Source organism: Salvelinus namaycush, chromosome 5 (genome assembly GCF_016432855.1).
Source record: "Salvelinus namaycush isolate Seneca chromosome 5, SaNama_1.0, whole genome shotgun sequence".
NCBI lineage: Eukaryota > Metazoa > Chordata > Actinopteri > Salmoniformes > Salmonidae > Salvelinus > Salvelinus namaycush.
The window spans coordinates 57,359,134-57,375,268 of NC_052311.1; the positions used below are offsets into that span (position 1 = coordinate 57,359,134).

Genomic DNA, 16,135 nt, shown 5'->3' on the forward strand with positions numbered 1-16,135 from the left:
AGTAAAGAGAGAGAGTAAGAGAGGGACAGACAGAGGGTGATAGAGATAGAGAAGGAAAGAGAGAGAGTAAGAGAGGGACAGACAGAGGGTGATAGAGATAGAGAAGTAAAGAGAGAGAGTAAGAGAGGGACAGACAGAGGGTGATAGAGATAGAGAAGGAAAGAGAGAGAGTAAGAGAGGGACAGAGGGTGATAGAGATAGAGAAGGAAAGAGAGAGAGTAAGAGAGGGACAGACAGAGGGTGATAGAGAAGGAAAGAGAGAGAGTAAGAGAGGGACAGACAGAGGGTGATAGAGATAGAGAAGGAAAGAGAGAGAGTAAGAGAGGGACAGACAGAGGGGGATAGAGAAGGAAAGAGAGAGAGTAAGAGAGGGACAGACAGAGGGTGATAGAGAAGGAAAGAGAGAGAGTAAGAGAGGGACAGACAGAGGGTGATAGAGATAAAGAAGGAAAGAGAGAGAGTAAGAGAGGGACAGAGAGGGGGATAGAGATAGAGAAGTAAAGAGAGAGAGTAAGAGAGGGACAGACAGAGGGGGATAGAGATAGAGAAGGAAAGAGAGAGAGTAAGAGAGGGACAGACAGAGGGTGATAGAGATAGAGAAGGAAAGAGAGAGAGTAAGAGAGGGACAGACAGAGGGGGATAGAGATAGAGAAGGAAAGAGAGAGAGTAAGAGAGGGACAGACAGAGGGGGATAGAGATAGAGAAGTAAAGAGAGAGAGTAAGAGAGGGACAGACAGAGGGGGATAGAGATAGAGAAGTAAAGAGAGAGAGTAAGAGAGGGACAGACAGAGGGGGATAGAGATAGAGAAGGAAAGAGAGAGAGTAAGAGAGGGACAGAGAGGGGGATAGAGATAGAGAAGGAAAGAGAGAGAGTAAGAGAGGGACAGACAGAGGGGGATAGAGATAGAGAAGTAAAGAGAGAGAGTAAGAGAGGGACAGACAGAGGGGGATAGAGATAGAGAAGGAAAGAGAGAGAGTAAGAGAGGGACAGACAGAGGGGGATAGAGAAGTAAAGAGAGAGAGTAAGAGAGGGACAGACAGAGGGGGATAGAGAAGTAAAGAGAGAGAGTAAGAGAGGGACAGACAGAGGGGGATAGAGATAGAGAAGGAAAGAGAGAGAGTAAGAGAGGGACAGACAGAGGGGGATAGAGAAGTAAAGAGAGAGAGTAAGAGAGGGACAGACAGAGGGGGATAGAGAAGTAAAGAGAGAGAGTAAGATAGGGACAGACAGAGGGTGATAGAGATAGAGAAGGAAAGAGAGAGAGTAAGAGAGGGACAGACAGAGGGGGATAGAGACAGAGAAGGAAAGAGAGAGAGTAAGAGAGGGACAGACAGAGGGTGATAGAGATAGAGAAGGAAAGAGAGAGAGTAAGAGAGGGACAGACAGAGGGGGATAGAGATAGAGAAGGAAAGAGAGAGAGTAAGAGAGGGACAGACAGAGGGTGATAGAGATAGAAAAGGAAAGAGAGAGAGTAAGAGAGGGACAGACAGAGGGTGATAGAGATAGAAAAGGAAAGAGAGAGAGTAAGAGAGGGACAGACAGAGGGTGATAGAGATAGAGAAGGAAAGAGAGAGAGTAAGAGAGGGACAGACAGAGGGAGATAGAGATAGACCGATAGAGGGTTTAGTGGAAATGGCCACCGTGTTTATTTCCTCTGGTTGACACAGTCAATATTTCCCTTCAACATTAATAAGCCAGTGATAAACACTGGACACTAATTGTGTCAAGTCCTCCAGGCTGGAACACAGATGGAGAAATAAGCCTTGAGAGCAATCAATAATATAATTACAGCTGATAATGGACGAGGCCTGTGATGGTCATGGAATTTTAAATGACGATAATTAGCCAGCTAAAATAACAACCGTTCGAATAGCAAACATATGAAGAATTAGAAGATAAAAAACAGATTTTTTGACGCACATTTTCTCTCCCTCCTCTTTGCTCCTGACTGCATGCGCTGTGTAGTGCTGCGGGGGGGGGGGGGGGGGGGGGGGTCATTGCCTAGGCAACCAAAGACTCATTTGTTACAACACCTTGCTTGTTTCAGCAAGGAGCAACAACACCACAAAAAAAGGGGGTATTCATCAGTTAAAGGGTAAAGGTAATTGTGCCAGCCCTAACTAGGGTACAGGATAGCGTTGTAACAAATGTAAAATATTTCTTAATGTTAAAACTGCAATATTTATTGTTTAAACAATAAGAAAAAAAATAAGAAAACTATTCACATTGCAGATATGATGCTGCGTATGACCGCCAGCGTGCAATGCAGTTAAAACTACCGCAGTCATGGCAACCCATAGACTGTAAAAGATATGGACGAAGCCATCGATGACATCACCCCATTGTTTCCTATGAGAATGCTCAGTGGCGCATTTGAAGATCAGAAAGTGTATTTTCAGGAAGTCACCATCTTGCTTCGTGGAGGACTTTTTGGAAACATTGCACGTGTAGTTAGAGCTAGTCTAAGAAGTGACGTTGCAGGCTAGCTCAGTGCTGCCTCCTCTCATTAAGTATCTCAAATTGAAGGCCGACCGAGGAACTGCAGGAACTACAGTTGAAGTCGGAAGTTTACATATGCTTAGGTTGGAGTCATTAAAACTAGTTTTTCAACCAATCCACAAATTTCTTGTTAACAAACTATAGTTTTGGCAAGTCGGTTAGGACATCTACTTTGTGCATGACACAAGTCATTTTTCCAACAATTGTTTACAGAGATTATTCCACTTATCATTCACTGTATCACAATTCCAGTAGGTCAGAAGTTTACATACACTAAGGTGACTCTGCTTTTAAACAGCTTGGACAATTCCAGAAAATTATGTCATGGCTTTAGAAGTTCTGATAGGCTAATTGACATCATTTGAGTCAATTGGAGGTGTACCTGTGGATGTATTTCAAGGCCTACCTTCAAACTCAGTGCCTCTTTGCTTAACATCATGGGAAAATCAAAAGAAATCAGCAAAGACCTCAGAAAAAAAAATTGGAGACCTCCACAAGTCTGGTTCATCCTTTGGAGCAATTTCCAAATGCCTGAAGGTACCACGTTCATCTGTACAAACAAAAGTACGCAAGTATAAACACCATGGGACCATGCAGCCGTCATACCGCTCAGGAAGGAGACGTCTCCTAGAGACGAACGTACTTTTGTGCGAAAAATGCAAATCAATCCCAGAACAACAGCAAAGGACCTTGTGAAGATGCTGGAGGAAACAGGTACAAAAGTATCTATATCCACAGTAAAATGAGTCCTATATCAACATAACCTGAAAGGCCGCTCAGCAAGGAAGAAGCCACTGCTCCAAAACCGCCATAAAAAAATCCAGACTACGGTTTGCAACTGCACATGGGGACAAAGATTGTACTATTTGGAGAAATGTCCTCTGGTCTGATGAAACAAAAATAGAACTGTTTGGCCATAATGACCATCGTTATGTTTGGAGGAAAAAGGGGAGGCTTGTAAGCCGAAGAACACCATCCCAACCGTGAAGCACGGGGGTGGCAGCATCATGTTGTGGGGTGCTTTGCTGCAGGAAGGACTGGTGCACTTCACAAAATAGATGGCATGATGAGGGAGAAAAAGTATGTGAATATATTGAAGCAACATCTCAAGACATCAGTCAGGAAGTTAAAGCTTGGTCACAAATGGGTCTTCCAAATGGACAATGACCCCAAGCATACTTTCAAAGTTGTGACAAAATGGCTTAAGGAAAACAAAGTCAAGGTATTGGAGTGGGCATCACAAAGCCCTGACCTTAATCACATAGAAGATTTGTGGGCAGAACTGAAAAAGCGTGTGCGAGCAAGGAGGCCTACAAACCTGACTCAGTTACACCAGCTTTGTCAGGAGAAATGGGCCAAAATTCACCCAACTTATTGTGGGAAGCTTGTGGAAGGCTACCCAAAACGTTTGACCCATGTTAAACAATTTAAAGAAAATGCTACCAAATACTAATTGAGTGTATGTAAACTTCTGACCCTCTGGGAATGTGATGAAAGAAATAAAAGCTGAAATAAATCATTCTCTCTACTATTATTCTGACATTTCACATTCTTAAAATAAAGTGGTGACCCTAACTGTCCTAAGACAGGGAATTTTTACTAGGATAAAATGTCAGAAATTGTGAAAAACTGAGCTTAAATGTATTTGGCTAAGATGTATGTAAACTTCTGACTTCAACTGTAAATGATCCTTCTAACTCGTCTGTGTGCGATTTTAAAGTAATCGGTTCAAGGACATATATCTGGTGAAATAGGATAAATTATTGGTACCATGGTCGTGTTCAGTTATTTTTTAATATAACCATGAATATTGAGATCGCCATTTCCCCATTCGCTATAATGGGGGATCCTGTTTTCTGGAAACAATGCCTACAGTATCACGGTTGGCCTTTAACTTGAAATCCTCAATGCGAGGTGGCAGTTGTTCTCCTCTGTAGCTACCATACAGCCCTCACCATACTGCGGCACCCACTCAGCAACAATGGTAGTTCATGCCATTTTTAGGATCTTTGCTGTGTGCCTCCATGTTCTCAGTGGTCAGTACATGGGACTTCCTTTCAGGGCTGGGCGATATGGCCAAAATATCATATCACATTTTTGACGGTATGAAGGTATTTTATATTTTTTAATAATAAAAGTTCTAAATATGCTTTAAGAGTAGCGAGTGATCCTAGGGTGGCAACACAAATTATAAGGGATTTCAATGGGGCTTTCTCCATTCTGATTATTTTATACTATTCAATCCAACTTCAAACAAAAATAATGTTGAGCATTTTCATACCTTTCCTACACTTTTGTTATAATTTCCACACTGTGCCATGCAAGGCTGCATAATATGGTCAAAATGCACAATGCAGATAGCCCGGTTAGCCAACGTGCGGGAGCACTGGTTGGTCAGCCAAATTGAGGTAGTATGTACATTAATGTATTGTTAAAGTGACTATGCATATATGATAAACAGAGAGTAGCAGCAGCGTAAAAAGAGGGTTTGGGGCTGGGGGGGCACACAACGCAAATAGTCCGGGTAGCCATTTGATTACCTGTTCAGGAGTCTTATGGCTTGGGGGTAAAAACTGTTGAGAAGCCTTTTTGTCCTAGACTTGGCACTCCCGTACCGCTTGCCATGCGGTAGCAGAGAGAACAGTCTATGACTGGGGTGGCTGGGGTCTTGACAATTTTTAGGGCCTTCCTCTGACACCGCCTGGTGTAGAGGTCCTGGAAGGCAGGCAGCTTAGACCCAGTGATGTACTGGGCCGTATGCACTACCCTCTGTAGTGCCTTGTGGTCAGAGGCCGAGCAATCTTTTTTTATTTGTTTTATTTATCCGTTATTTTACCAGGTAAATTGACTGAGAACACATTCTCATTTACAGCAACGACCTGGGGAATAGTTACAGGGGAGAGGAGGGGGATGAATGAGCCAATTGTAAACTGGGGATTATTAGGTGACTGTGATGGTTTGAGGGCCAGATTGGGAATTTAGCCAGGACACCAGGGTTAACACCCCTACTCTTACAATAAGTGTCATGGGATCTTTAATGACCTCAGTCAGGACACCCGTTTAACGTCCCATCCGAAAGACAGCACCCTACACAGGGCAGGGGCAATGGGGTATTGGGATATTTTTTTAGACCAGAGAAAAGAGTGCCTCCTACTGGCCCTCCAACACCACTTCCAGCAGCACCTGGTCTCCCATCCAGGGACTGACAAGGACCAACCCTGCTTAGCTTCAGAAGCAAGCCAGCAGTGGTATGCAGGGTGGTATGCTGCTGGCTCAGGTGGTATGCTGCTGGCCGAGCAATTGCCGTACCAGGCAGTGATGCAACCAGTCAGGATGCTCTCGATGTTGCAGCTGTGGAACCTTTGGAGGATCTCAGGACCCATGCCAAATCTTTTTAGTTTCCTGAGTTACCTGATGGGGGAACATGCTTTGTCATGTCCTCTTCACGAGAAACACCCTTTTCATGCCACCTCGATACATCTACGACCAGAAGTTACTTTTCGCAGCAGGTTAGGAGAACTTACGCAGCAGGTTAGGAGAACTTACGCAGCAGGTTAGGAGAACTTACGCAGCAGGTTAGGAGAACTTACGCAGCAGGTTAGGAGAACTTACGCAGCAGGTTAGGAGAACTTACGCAGCAGGTTAGGAGAACTTACGCAGCAGGTTAGGAGAACTTACGCAGCAGGTTAGGAGAACTTACGCAGCAGATTAGGAGAACTTACGCAGCAGGTTAGGAGAACTTACGCAGCAGGTTAGGAGAACTTACGCAGCAGGTTAGGAGAACTTACGCAGCAGGTTAGGAGAACTTACGCAGCAGGTTAGGAGAACTTACGCAGCAGGTTAGGAGAACTTACGCAGCAGGTTAGGAGAACTTACGCAGCAGGTTAGGAGAACTTACGCAGCAGGTTAGGAGAACTTACGCAGCAGGTTAGGAGAACTTACGCAGCAGGTTAGGAGAACTTACGCAGCAGGTTAGGAGAACTTACGCAGCAGGTTAGGAGAACTTACGCAGCAGGTTAGGAGAACTTACGCAGCAGATTAGGAGAACTTACGCAGCAGGTTAGGAGAACTTACGCAGCAGGTTAGGAGAACTTACGCAGCAGGTTAGGAGAACTTACGCAGCAGGTTAGGAGAACTTACGCAGCAGGTTAGGAGAACTTACGCAGCAGGTTAGGAGAACTTACGCAGCAGGTTAGGAGAACTTACGCAGCAGGTTAGGAGAACTTACGCAGCAGGTTAGGAGAACTTACGCAGCAGGTTAGGAGAACTTACGCAGCAGGTTAGGAGAACTTACGCAGCAGGTTAGGAGAACTTACGCAGCAGGTTAGGAGAACTTACGCAGCAGGTTAGGAGAACTTACGCAGCAGGTTAGGAGAACTTACGCAGCAGGTTAGGAGAACTTACGCAGCAGGTTAGGAGAACTTACGCAGCAGGTTAGGAGAACTTACGCAGCAGGTTAGGAGAACTTACGCAGCAGGTTAGGAGAACTTACGCAGCAGGTTAGGAGAACTTACGCAGCAGATTAGGATAATTCATGCAGCCGCTTAGGAGACTGAGGTTAAGGTTAGGAAAAGGGTTAGGAAAAACACTCTCCTAACCTGCAAACCTAACCTGCAAAGAAAATCACATCTGGCCGTAGCTGTATCGAAGTGGCGTGAAAAGAGTGCGTCACAGTTGTTTTACCTAATGTAGCTAGCTAACATATTCATGCTTCACCTATTCATCTCTGAGTTAGAAGATACTGTTGCACAAACAACATGCTTATCTAGGCCTACACCAGCACTGGTACCTAGTGATGGGGAAACAAAGCTAATTCCAGTAAATGACTTCCTAGTACACTGCTTAGTGATTTCAACGCATGCCTTGGAGCTCCAGCATCAAACGTTATTTTTACTACTGGTACCAGGCTGTATAGCGTTTGCTCTGACTCTTAGTAAATTGAGCAAGCTAGATAACGTTTGCAATTAGCATTAGCGGTTAACACAATTTATTTTAGTCAAAGCTTGCTAAGAAAAGACAAACTAGCAGACAGTAGTTTGCAGACAGTAAGATACACAAACTAATTGTGTAATTATAGAATGCTTGTGAAAAGCAGCATCGTTTTCACCAATATCTTGTTACATCCATCTGACCATGCAGACAGCAGAGTGAATGGCAAGAAAGTTCTCATGACTCACGTGGTCGAGCAACTGCTCTCTCCTTGAGTGACAGGGGTCAGGGCTTGGTGTGGGAAGCGGTATGCATCAGGAGGAGAGGGAGAAAGATGACTCAAGTAGAAAACTACCAAAACTGACATTACACACGCCGGAGTTTCCAATTACATTTAACAAACCAAACATTGAAATATCGTTATAGAAGGTAAAGTAAAAATTCAAACCGTTCGTGCATCAATACCGGTATTTGGTCAAATATGGCATACCGCCCATCCCTACCTTATGTCCCACTTCTCATCAATGTGATGTTTCGTTGCAGTGATGATGTAAGACCGCGTGTTCATAGATGTCCAACAATGTATTTCGCTGCATCTGTGATAACATCTGCAAATCTGTGGACGCGACCAATACACTTTGATTTGATGTTGTTAACGCAACGTATGAGGTGTTTGACTTTGAGAGCTCGCGTTTTGTACTTGCAGAGCAATCATTGTACAATTTCTCCATCTGGGCCATCACGGTTGTTTGATATGGCATCTTGTAGTCTGGTTCTAGATATGCCATTAGGGTATTGAAGCCGACATCCTCTACCATTGAAAATGGCTGCATATCAACTGCAATCATTTCTGTAATCAGAGCTGTGACTTTCTCACTCCGTCCCTTATCGCACTTCTTTCGTGTGAAGACTGAAGAGCCTGTCTAATGTCTGTTGTTGGGGGCCTGCGCTGCTGCTGCCAGCAACGGTTTGGGTGTCAAGGTGCCTCCCTTTCAGATTGCATTGCACCTGTACTGCCACTGTAGCTCAATTCTACCTCGCAAAGTTTGCGTTTCATCACCTTCTCATTTAACTTCTCAAAGTATTGCCATACAGGACTTCGCTGCTGTCACGTCCCTGTCATTTTCCCAACTGTTAACGACGAAGTTCAGAGCGCTTTATATCTGTGGCAAATCATTTGAAAGATGCATATCTCCTCCTACTAACATTACAGCATTGTTGCGTTAGGCATGTTCCCTTTATGATGATGATGATCGGGACCTGTTAGTGCTAGTTGTGATAACTGCACTGTGATTTACATTTTATGGGAGGAAATAAGAAAAATATATAATAGTAAACAGTTTTTCGGTTAACAATGCCAATTTGGTTTAAACGTTCACACCCCTAGTACAGGAAAGTTAGGGAGAAAGAGAGAGTATGGCTGTAATAGATGGATAAAAGAAAGGGGATTGAAAGAGGCAGCTATGACAACTCATGTCAGAAAACAGCTCCCTGGCATAGTGGACAGTCAAAGGAAGCTGCGACTTACGTTGACGCAGCATGTAGGACATTTTCCCCAGAAGAACTTCCACCCGTAGAACACCATCTTGCAGGTCAACTATGGTACAGCCAGAGCTGGGGAGCTGAGATAGGAGGGGGTAAAAGAGAGGAGAGAAAATAAGGGAGAAGAAGTAAAGAGGGGAGAGAAAAGAGGGGTGGGGGGGTGAGGTTAAAGAACAATTACTGCACGTTCTGGCTCACATTTCACTCAAATCTTGCCATTTAAAAAATGCAAAGTGGGGATGTTTACCTTCCGTTTAGTGTAAACCACAATATCGACTGTGACATCAGTTTGAAACCAGTCATACCTAAAAAAAAACAATGTACAGATACAGTATGTTCATTACCTTCTCACATCTATCTATCACACCTCACATCATCCAGTCTGTCACCATTCTCAATATCATAGCAGTTGTTCTTGTTGTTTTGTGAGCGTACCTGGGCCGGGCGTCTTTGGGTTGGGTTGGTGGCGGGGCGGCTGAGGGTTGCAGTGATGAGGAGGGTGAGGGAGGGGTGAGGAAAGCAGGAGGGAGCATGGAGGTGGGCGGAGAAGGGGGGGCTAGACCTGAGGAGAGAGAGAGACAAGAGTAAGGACTATGATTTCAGCCACACAGAATATAGAACACCCACACACAAACAGTACAGAACAATCACAGGGTTTTTAGTGCATTATTCTTATTGTTATTTTGTACCTTACCATTTAAATGAGTGATGCTGTCCTTTATCACACACTGAGCTGTGGAGACGAATTAGAAAGGGTCAAAAAACATCCTGCATGAAAGAGAGAATACGGTGCATTAAAGTCCTGGGAGAGAGGGATTGTGTGTTACTGTACCTTTGAGAGCAGTGCTGGCCTTCACAGCCATCCTCCCTACCAGACACTCCTTTAACATGGACTCATAGTTCACCCACCGGTGGACCTGCTCATATGGCCACAGATTCAGGGACAAAGGCAGACAGGGAGAAAGTGAGCAAGAGAGCTTAGACACGCACGGCATCATAACACACATTATGTGCATTAATGTTTTGAACTTGTGTGTTTTAACATGTGAACTTCCAAGGTAGTCCTTTAACTCGGGAAAGTCCAATGAGAGCTGACCTGGTCAAAAAGGTCTGTTCCGTCTATCCCAGCTGCCTTCATCAGTTCCTCTTCTCCTCCAGGGTGGAAATCCATGTAGGGGCTCACATTATAAACCATGCCTGAGACACACACAGGAAATAATAGTATTTATTCACAAAATACTCACAAAATTCACAATACATTTTTTATTGTGAATTGCTAAATAAGCAATTCACAATAAAACATGTATTAAATATCTGTATATTAGGGCTAACTTGTGTATGTGGGCCCACTCACACCGACAAATATAACAGTGAATTCAGCAAATACATTCAAAGAAATGGTTATGAATGATTAAACTATGATGGAACTATACACATTGTAATGTATGGTGTTGAGGGGGAGTTGAAAGCTGTGCCCAGCCTCCAATGCTTTCTATAGAAAGCCTTCTCAGAACATAAAGACACATGCCCTACTCAAAGATATTATCCCAACAAACACAACATTTTCCTCCCAACATAAGGACATGGCCACGCTGTAGCCAGGTGAGTTTCTGACCCTGAAAACAGACACAGTCTCAAGGAAAACACTGTGTATGAGAGGAGAAGGTATGGACACCACAGGGAACCTTCATTTGTGTATATAATCGCCAATTACTGTCTTATAGCCTACTGATATTAAATTGGTTGGCTAATGCCTTCATCACACATCCCTATGGGAGTGCTGATCAGAGTGCGATCAACAAATCTGAAAACATGAATAACAATGAGACATGATGATAATGTTATCAGCATACGGTTGTGTAATTCCACATTTCTTCTCTACAACCTAATGCTGCTGCTGGGTGCTGTTATTTGTTGTTTTAAGGACTGGTTATCAAATAAGTCATAAAAAATGATTGCTGTATGCCAAGCATATGTGAGTGTATGAGTTTGGGTAAGAGAGAGAGGTATAGGGAGGGAAGAGAGAAAGAGAGGCATACAGCGGGAGGGAGGGTGCCTCTGTTCTGCTCTGAATCAGAAGAAGTGGACAGAGTCCTAGTCACTAAAGCCTGCATAATCTTCCTTCACAGCAAATTCAATTAAGCTTTATTACTCAATGTCCTTTGATAAATGAACCCACTCCATGACTACCAATGAGTGCATTTAATCTCAATGACGCACATGTGGAAATGAGAGGATGAAATGTGTTAGATTCCTTCCGAAAGTGATTCCTCACGAAACCGAGACAAAAAAAGACCATGATTTTGGGGGTTTTCACTCTATTTAATCCATATACAGTGCCTTCGGAAAGTATTCAGACCCCTTGACTTTTTCCACATTTTGTTACGTTACAGCCTTATTCTAAAATTGATTACATATTTTTTTTCCTAATCAATCTACACACATTACCAGATAATTACAAAGCAAAAACAGGTTTGTAGAAATGTTTGCAAATGTATTAGAAATACAAAACTGAAATATCATATTTACATAAGTATTCAGACCCTTTACTCAATACTTTGTTGAAGCGCCTTGAGTCTTCTTGGGTATGACGCTACAAGCTTGGCACACCTGTATTTGGGGAGATTCTCCCATTCTTCTCTGCAGGTTGGATTCTCAAGCTCTGTAAGGTTGGATGGGGAGCGCCGCTGCACAGCTATTTTCAGGTCTCTCCAGAGATGTTCGATCGAGTTCAAGTCCGGGCTATGGCTGGGCTACTCAAGGACATTCAGAGACTTGTCCCGAAGCCATTCCTGCGTTGTCTTGGCTGTGTGCTTAGGGTCTTTGTCCTGTTGGAAGGTCAACCTTCGCCCCAGTCTGAAGTCCTGAGCGCTCTGGAGCAGGTTTTCCTCAAGGATCTCTCTTTGCTCCATTCATCTTTTCCTTGATCCTGACTAGCCTCCCAGTCCCTGCCGCTGAAAAACATCCCCACAGCATGATGCTGCCACCACCATGCTTCACCGTAGGGATGGTGTCAGGTTTCCTCCAGAACTCCAAAGAGTTCAATCTTGGTTTCATCAGACCAGAGAATCTTGTTTCTCATGGTCAGAGTCCTTTAGGTGCCTTTTGGCAAACACCAAGTGGCCTGTCATGTGCTTTTTACTGAGGAGTGGCTTCCGTCTGGCCACTCTACAATAATTGCCTGATTGGTGGAGTGCTGATGAGATGGTTGTCCTTCTGGAAGGTTCTCCCATCTCCACTGAGGAACTCTGGAGCTCTGTCAGAGTGACCATCAGGTTCTTGGTGAGGGAGGTGACCAAGGCCCTTCCCCCCCGATTGCTTAGTTTGGCCAGACGATCAGCTGTAGGTAGAGTCTTGGTGGTTCCAAACTTCTTCCGTTTAAGAATGATGGAGGCCACTGTGTTCTTGGGGACATTCAATGCAGCAGACTTTTTGGGGGTACCAATCCCCAGATCTGTGCCTCGACACAATCCTGTCTCGGAGTTCCACAGACAATTTCTTTCGACCTCATGGCTTGGTTTCGTCTCTGACATGCATTGTCAACTGTGGGACCTTATATAGACAGGTGTGTGCCTTTCCAAATCATGTCCAATCAATTGAATTTACCACAGGTTGACTACAATCAAATTGTAGAAACATCTCAAGGATGATCAATGGAAACAGGATGCACCCGAGCTCAATTGTGAGCCTCATAGGAAAGGGTCTGAATACTTATTTAAATAAGATATCTGTTATATATTTGTTATACATTTGCAAACATTTCTTCAAACCTATTTCACTGTCATTATGAGGCATTGTGTGTAGATTGATGAGGGGAAAAAACAATGTAATCCATTTTAGAATAAGGCTGTAACGTAACAAAATGCACTGTAATAGTCCTTTGGAGGAAGGATTGTTGACATAGACTTGACATTTGTATTTAAAACCATAATTGAGAAATGATTTATCAAAGTAGGCATATTATGACATTTTGTCCTAACTTAGGCCTCCTTTAAGATTAGTGGTTAATCTGTAGGTGCTACAAAACAAACATTGGTGTCATATGAAGCTATACTGCCTTCTCTGTAATATGAGTAGTATTTTTATTTCAATAACTTCTTCTTTTCATTAACTTATGAATATTGAAAAATATAAACATGATATTGAAATTGGCAAATGTTTTAATATATGGTTGAACATAATATACTCTACAGGCTTAGCTAAATTCAAGAGTGGGATCTCTGCTACAATGTTTAAGCATTAACAAAAGAGTGAATGTGAAAATTGATTAAAAATTGTGATTTGCAGGATGTGCAATGATACAAGTAAAAGGAGGGCTGTGATTGGTTACAATGCTGAACTAAGGCAAAAAAAAGTTTTTAAAGGGCCATAACTTTAAAACTAGCAGAGATCCCAGTCTGGAACTTTGATATGCCTGTAGAGTATATAATGTTCAACAATATATTGCATTTTTAAACATATTTTCTATATTCATGTTGTATGATTAAATAATAATTAATATAAGACTTTTTTTTGTGAAATCAAAATACTACTCATATTACAGAGCAAGTGGTAAAGCTTCATATGAAACACATTTTTGCTTTGTATTGCAGCATCGACAGGTTAAACATTATTGGCTATTAAAGGAGGCCTGGGCAAGGCAAAATGTAATAAATATGCCACCTTTGATTAACTATTTCTCAATCATGCTTTTAGATACAAATATCAAATACAATCTTTCCTTGAAAGGACTATTCTATGGATTACATTTCGTAGAAATCCCCCAAATCATGGCATTTGTTTTGTCTGGGTTTCGTGAGGAATCACTCAAATAGGACTACGGAAGGTGGAGAGAAGAATTATGTACAGATAGTATGCGGCTACTGTGTGTGTGTATGTGTACTTTTCACATTTATTTTCCTGAACAATTTAAGTAATACCCCAGTTTCTCCAACTCTAGCCCCGGAGAGGCATTGAGCTCTTGATTAGTTAAATCTAGTGTGTTACTACTGGGCTTAAACAAAAACCTGCAAAACGCCAGGACCAGTGTTGTGTGTGTGTGTGTGTGTGTGTGTGTGTGTGTGTGTGTGTGTGTGTGTGTGTGTGTGTGTGTGTGTGTGTGTGTGTAAAGTATAGGGCTAGCTTGTGTAACCTCGTATGCAGGTCCAACAGTCGTCCCGTGTGCTGTGTTTTTGCAGCTCCTCATCTGTGACGTCTATGAGTCTACCTCTCAGCCCTGTCAGGTCCCGGCCACTCTTAGCCACACGGATCCAGTCCATCAGACTGTGACCAGGCTTCAATGCTACCTGAAACAACATGGAAGAATACCCCTCCCAGTCAGAAAAGGTGGTATCATGATAACACAGCCTTACACTTACACTTCAGTAAAGAGTAAAGTGGTGTGGTATGATGTCAATCAATTTAAGGTTGACTTTGTAGACAGGGTCTTCTAACTCAATATAAAATTGGACTACAGCACAGAACATTCACATAGTAGGACCACAATAGTCTAGCCCATTGATGGGTCATCAACATTATGTATGATATAAAGGCATGACTCTCACACAACAATCATGTCGTCAACTACCGGTACAGTACCTTGTTCCTGCCGGACTGACCGGCCGGAGCAACACGCTGCTGAGAGCTGGCTGCAGGGAACGACTGGGATGGGACGTTCAGCATCGCGACTCTTCGAATGCAGGCCAAATTCTGAAGGAATCCTGTATAAGACGGGCCTTCGATTAACAGGACAATAAAGGACAAACTCTTGGGGTTGTGAACCACTGAGAAATTATGTTTCCGTTGTGTCACAAGAAACACATTTCCCTGAAGTGACACTAGTTGAGTAATTTAGCTGACTGGCTAGCACCCCGGAAAAGCAATTTCACAACAAAACGCCCAAATATGTCCATAATATCAGACATATGAAATAACCGGTGCGATGGATCTCGACCGAACAAAATGACACTTACAATTCATTGTTCGTACAAAAATATTTGACTATGTAAACAACACCTATTTGGCGTTGTCACTGTTAAAAACTACATTCCCGCGGTAGCTGCAGATGATGTCGCAATATGATGATGAAATGGTCAAACCACTTAAAGTAAAACTGTATCCAAAATACCTAGAGCGCCATCTAGTGTAAAGATAAATCTCAACAGTCGCCCTGATACAGTACAAAGCGCCCCGAAAAATTCAGAAGACGATGTAAATAAATGTAAAATAGGACTCATATTTATCTTTTTATAGCGTATTTTTTTGGCAATATAAATATGAGTATTTGGAAATGCTAAATGATAACTTAGAACACATAGCCTACCTGGTATGAAACCAGAGAAAAAAATTGTCACAATAGAAACATATTTCGCTCTTCCTCCATCTCTCTCCCTCCTCCTCCGAATCTTCGTTGGAGTGATTTAACATCCCAATATGTTAATAATTGCCATAGGCCTACAGTTATTTTGTCACAATTCAGAAATGTGATTATCCAATGTATCACATGAGCCTTGTACGTACAATGGCCTATTGCAAAACGATATAAAAAGACGGCTTGAGTTTATTTACATGACCAACCAGCGTCAGTGCAGGGATAGTTCTACGTGCCTACGTAATCAGTTTAAACAAATCTCACTAAAAGGATTCCTAGGTGGGAATAGTTTCGTCTTGACACGCGACTTCAAAATCAAAGCCCAAAGTACATGGACTCTATTTCACCTGTATTTTAAACTCATTATTTAATAATGTATGTTATTTTTGGGGAATGGCTGAAACAGCTCCCTTTTTTCATTCACACACACACACACACACACACACACACACACACACACACACACACACACACACACACACACACACACACACACACACACACACACACACACACACACACACAGTCTTGTACAGCTAACCTTGTGGGGACATACAATTCAGTCCCATTCAAAATCCTATTTTCCCTAACCCCTAACCCTAACCCTAAACCTAACCCTAATCCTAACCCGTACTCTACCCTAACCCTAACCCTAACCTTAACCCTAACCCTAACCCTAACCCAAAAACCTAAACTTTATCCTAACCCAAAACCTAAGCCTAGCTCCTAACCCTAACCCTACAACTAACCCTAGCTCCTAACCTTAATATTTAACTTAATTCTAACCCTAACACTAATTCTAACCTTAACCCTAA

At 42.8% G+C, this 16,135-nt stretch overlaps 1 protein-coding gene across 1 annotated transcript in view; it reads right to left on the reverse strand.

Annotated features, from left to right (window-relative positions):
• The window catches only part of LOC120048527 (cytochrome b5 reductase 4-like), a 33,018-nt gene extending 17,999 nt beyond the window's left edge, over positions 1–15,019 (reverse strand). Inside the window, exons 1-9 of the mRNA XM_038994590.1 lie at positions 14,923–15,019; positions 14,549–14,670; positions 14,103–14,256; positions 10,068–10,168; positions 9,804–9,888; positions 9,666–9,704; positions 9,407–9,533; positions 9,219–9,276; positions 8,958–9,051 (exon numbers count right to left, since the gene is read on the reverse strand). Of these exons, the coding sequence (XP_038850518.1) occupies positions 8,958–9,051; positions 9,219–9,276; positions 9,407–9,533; positions 9,666–9,704; positions 9,804–9,888; positions 10,068–10,168; positions 14,103–14,256; positions 14,549–14,632 (742 nt within the window). The 5' untranslated portion in view covers positions 14,633–14,670; positions 14,923–15,019. The remainder of the gene's footprint in view (positions 1–8,957; positions 9,052–9,218; positions 9,277–9,406; positions 9,534–9,665; positions 9,705–9,803; positions 9,889–10,067; positions 10,169–14,102; positions 14,257–14,548; positions 14,671–14,922) is intronic.
• Between the last annotated feature and the right edge of the window lie 1,116 nt (positions 15,020–16,135).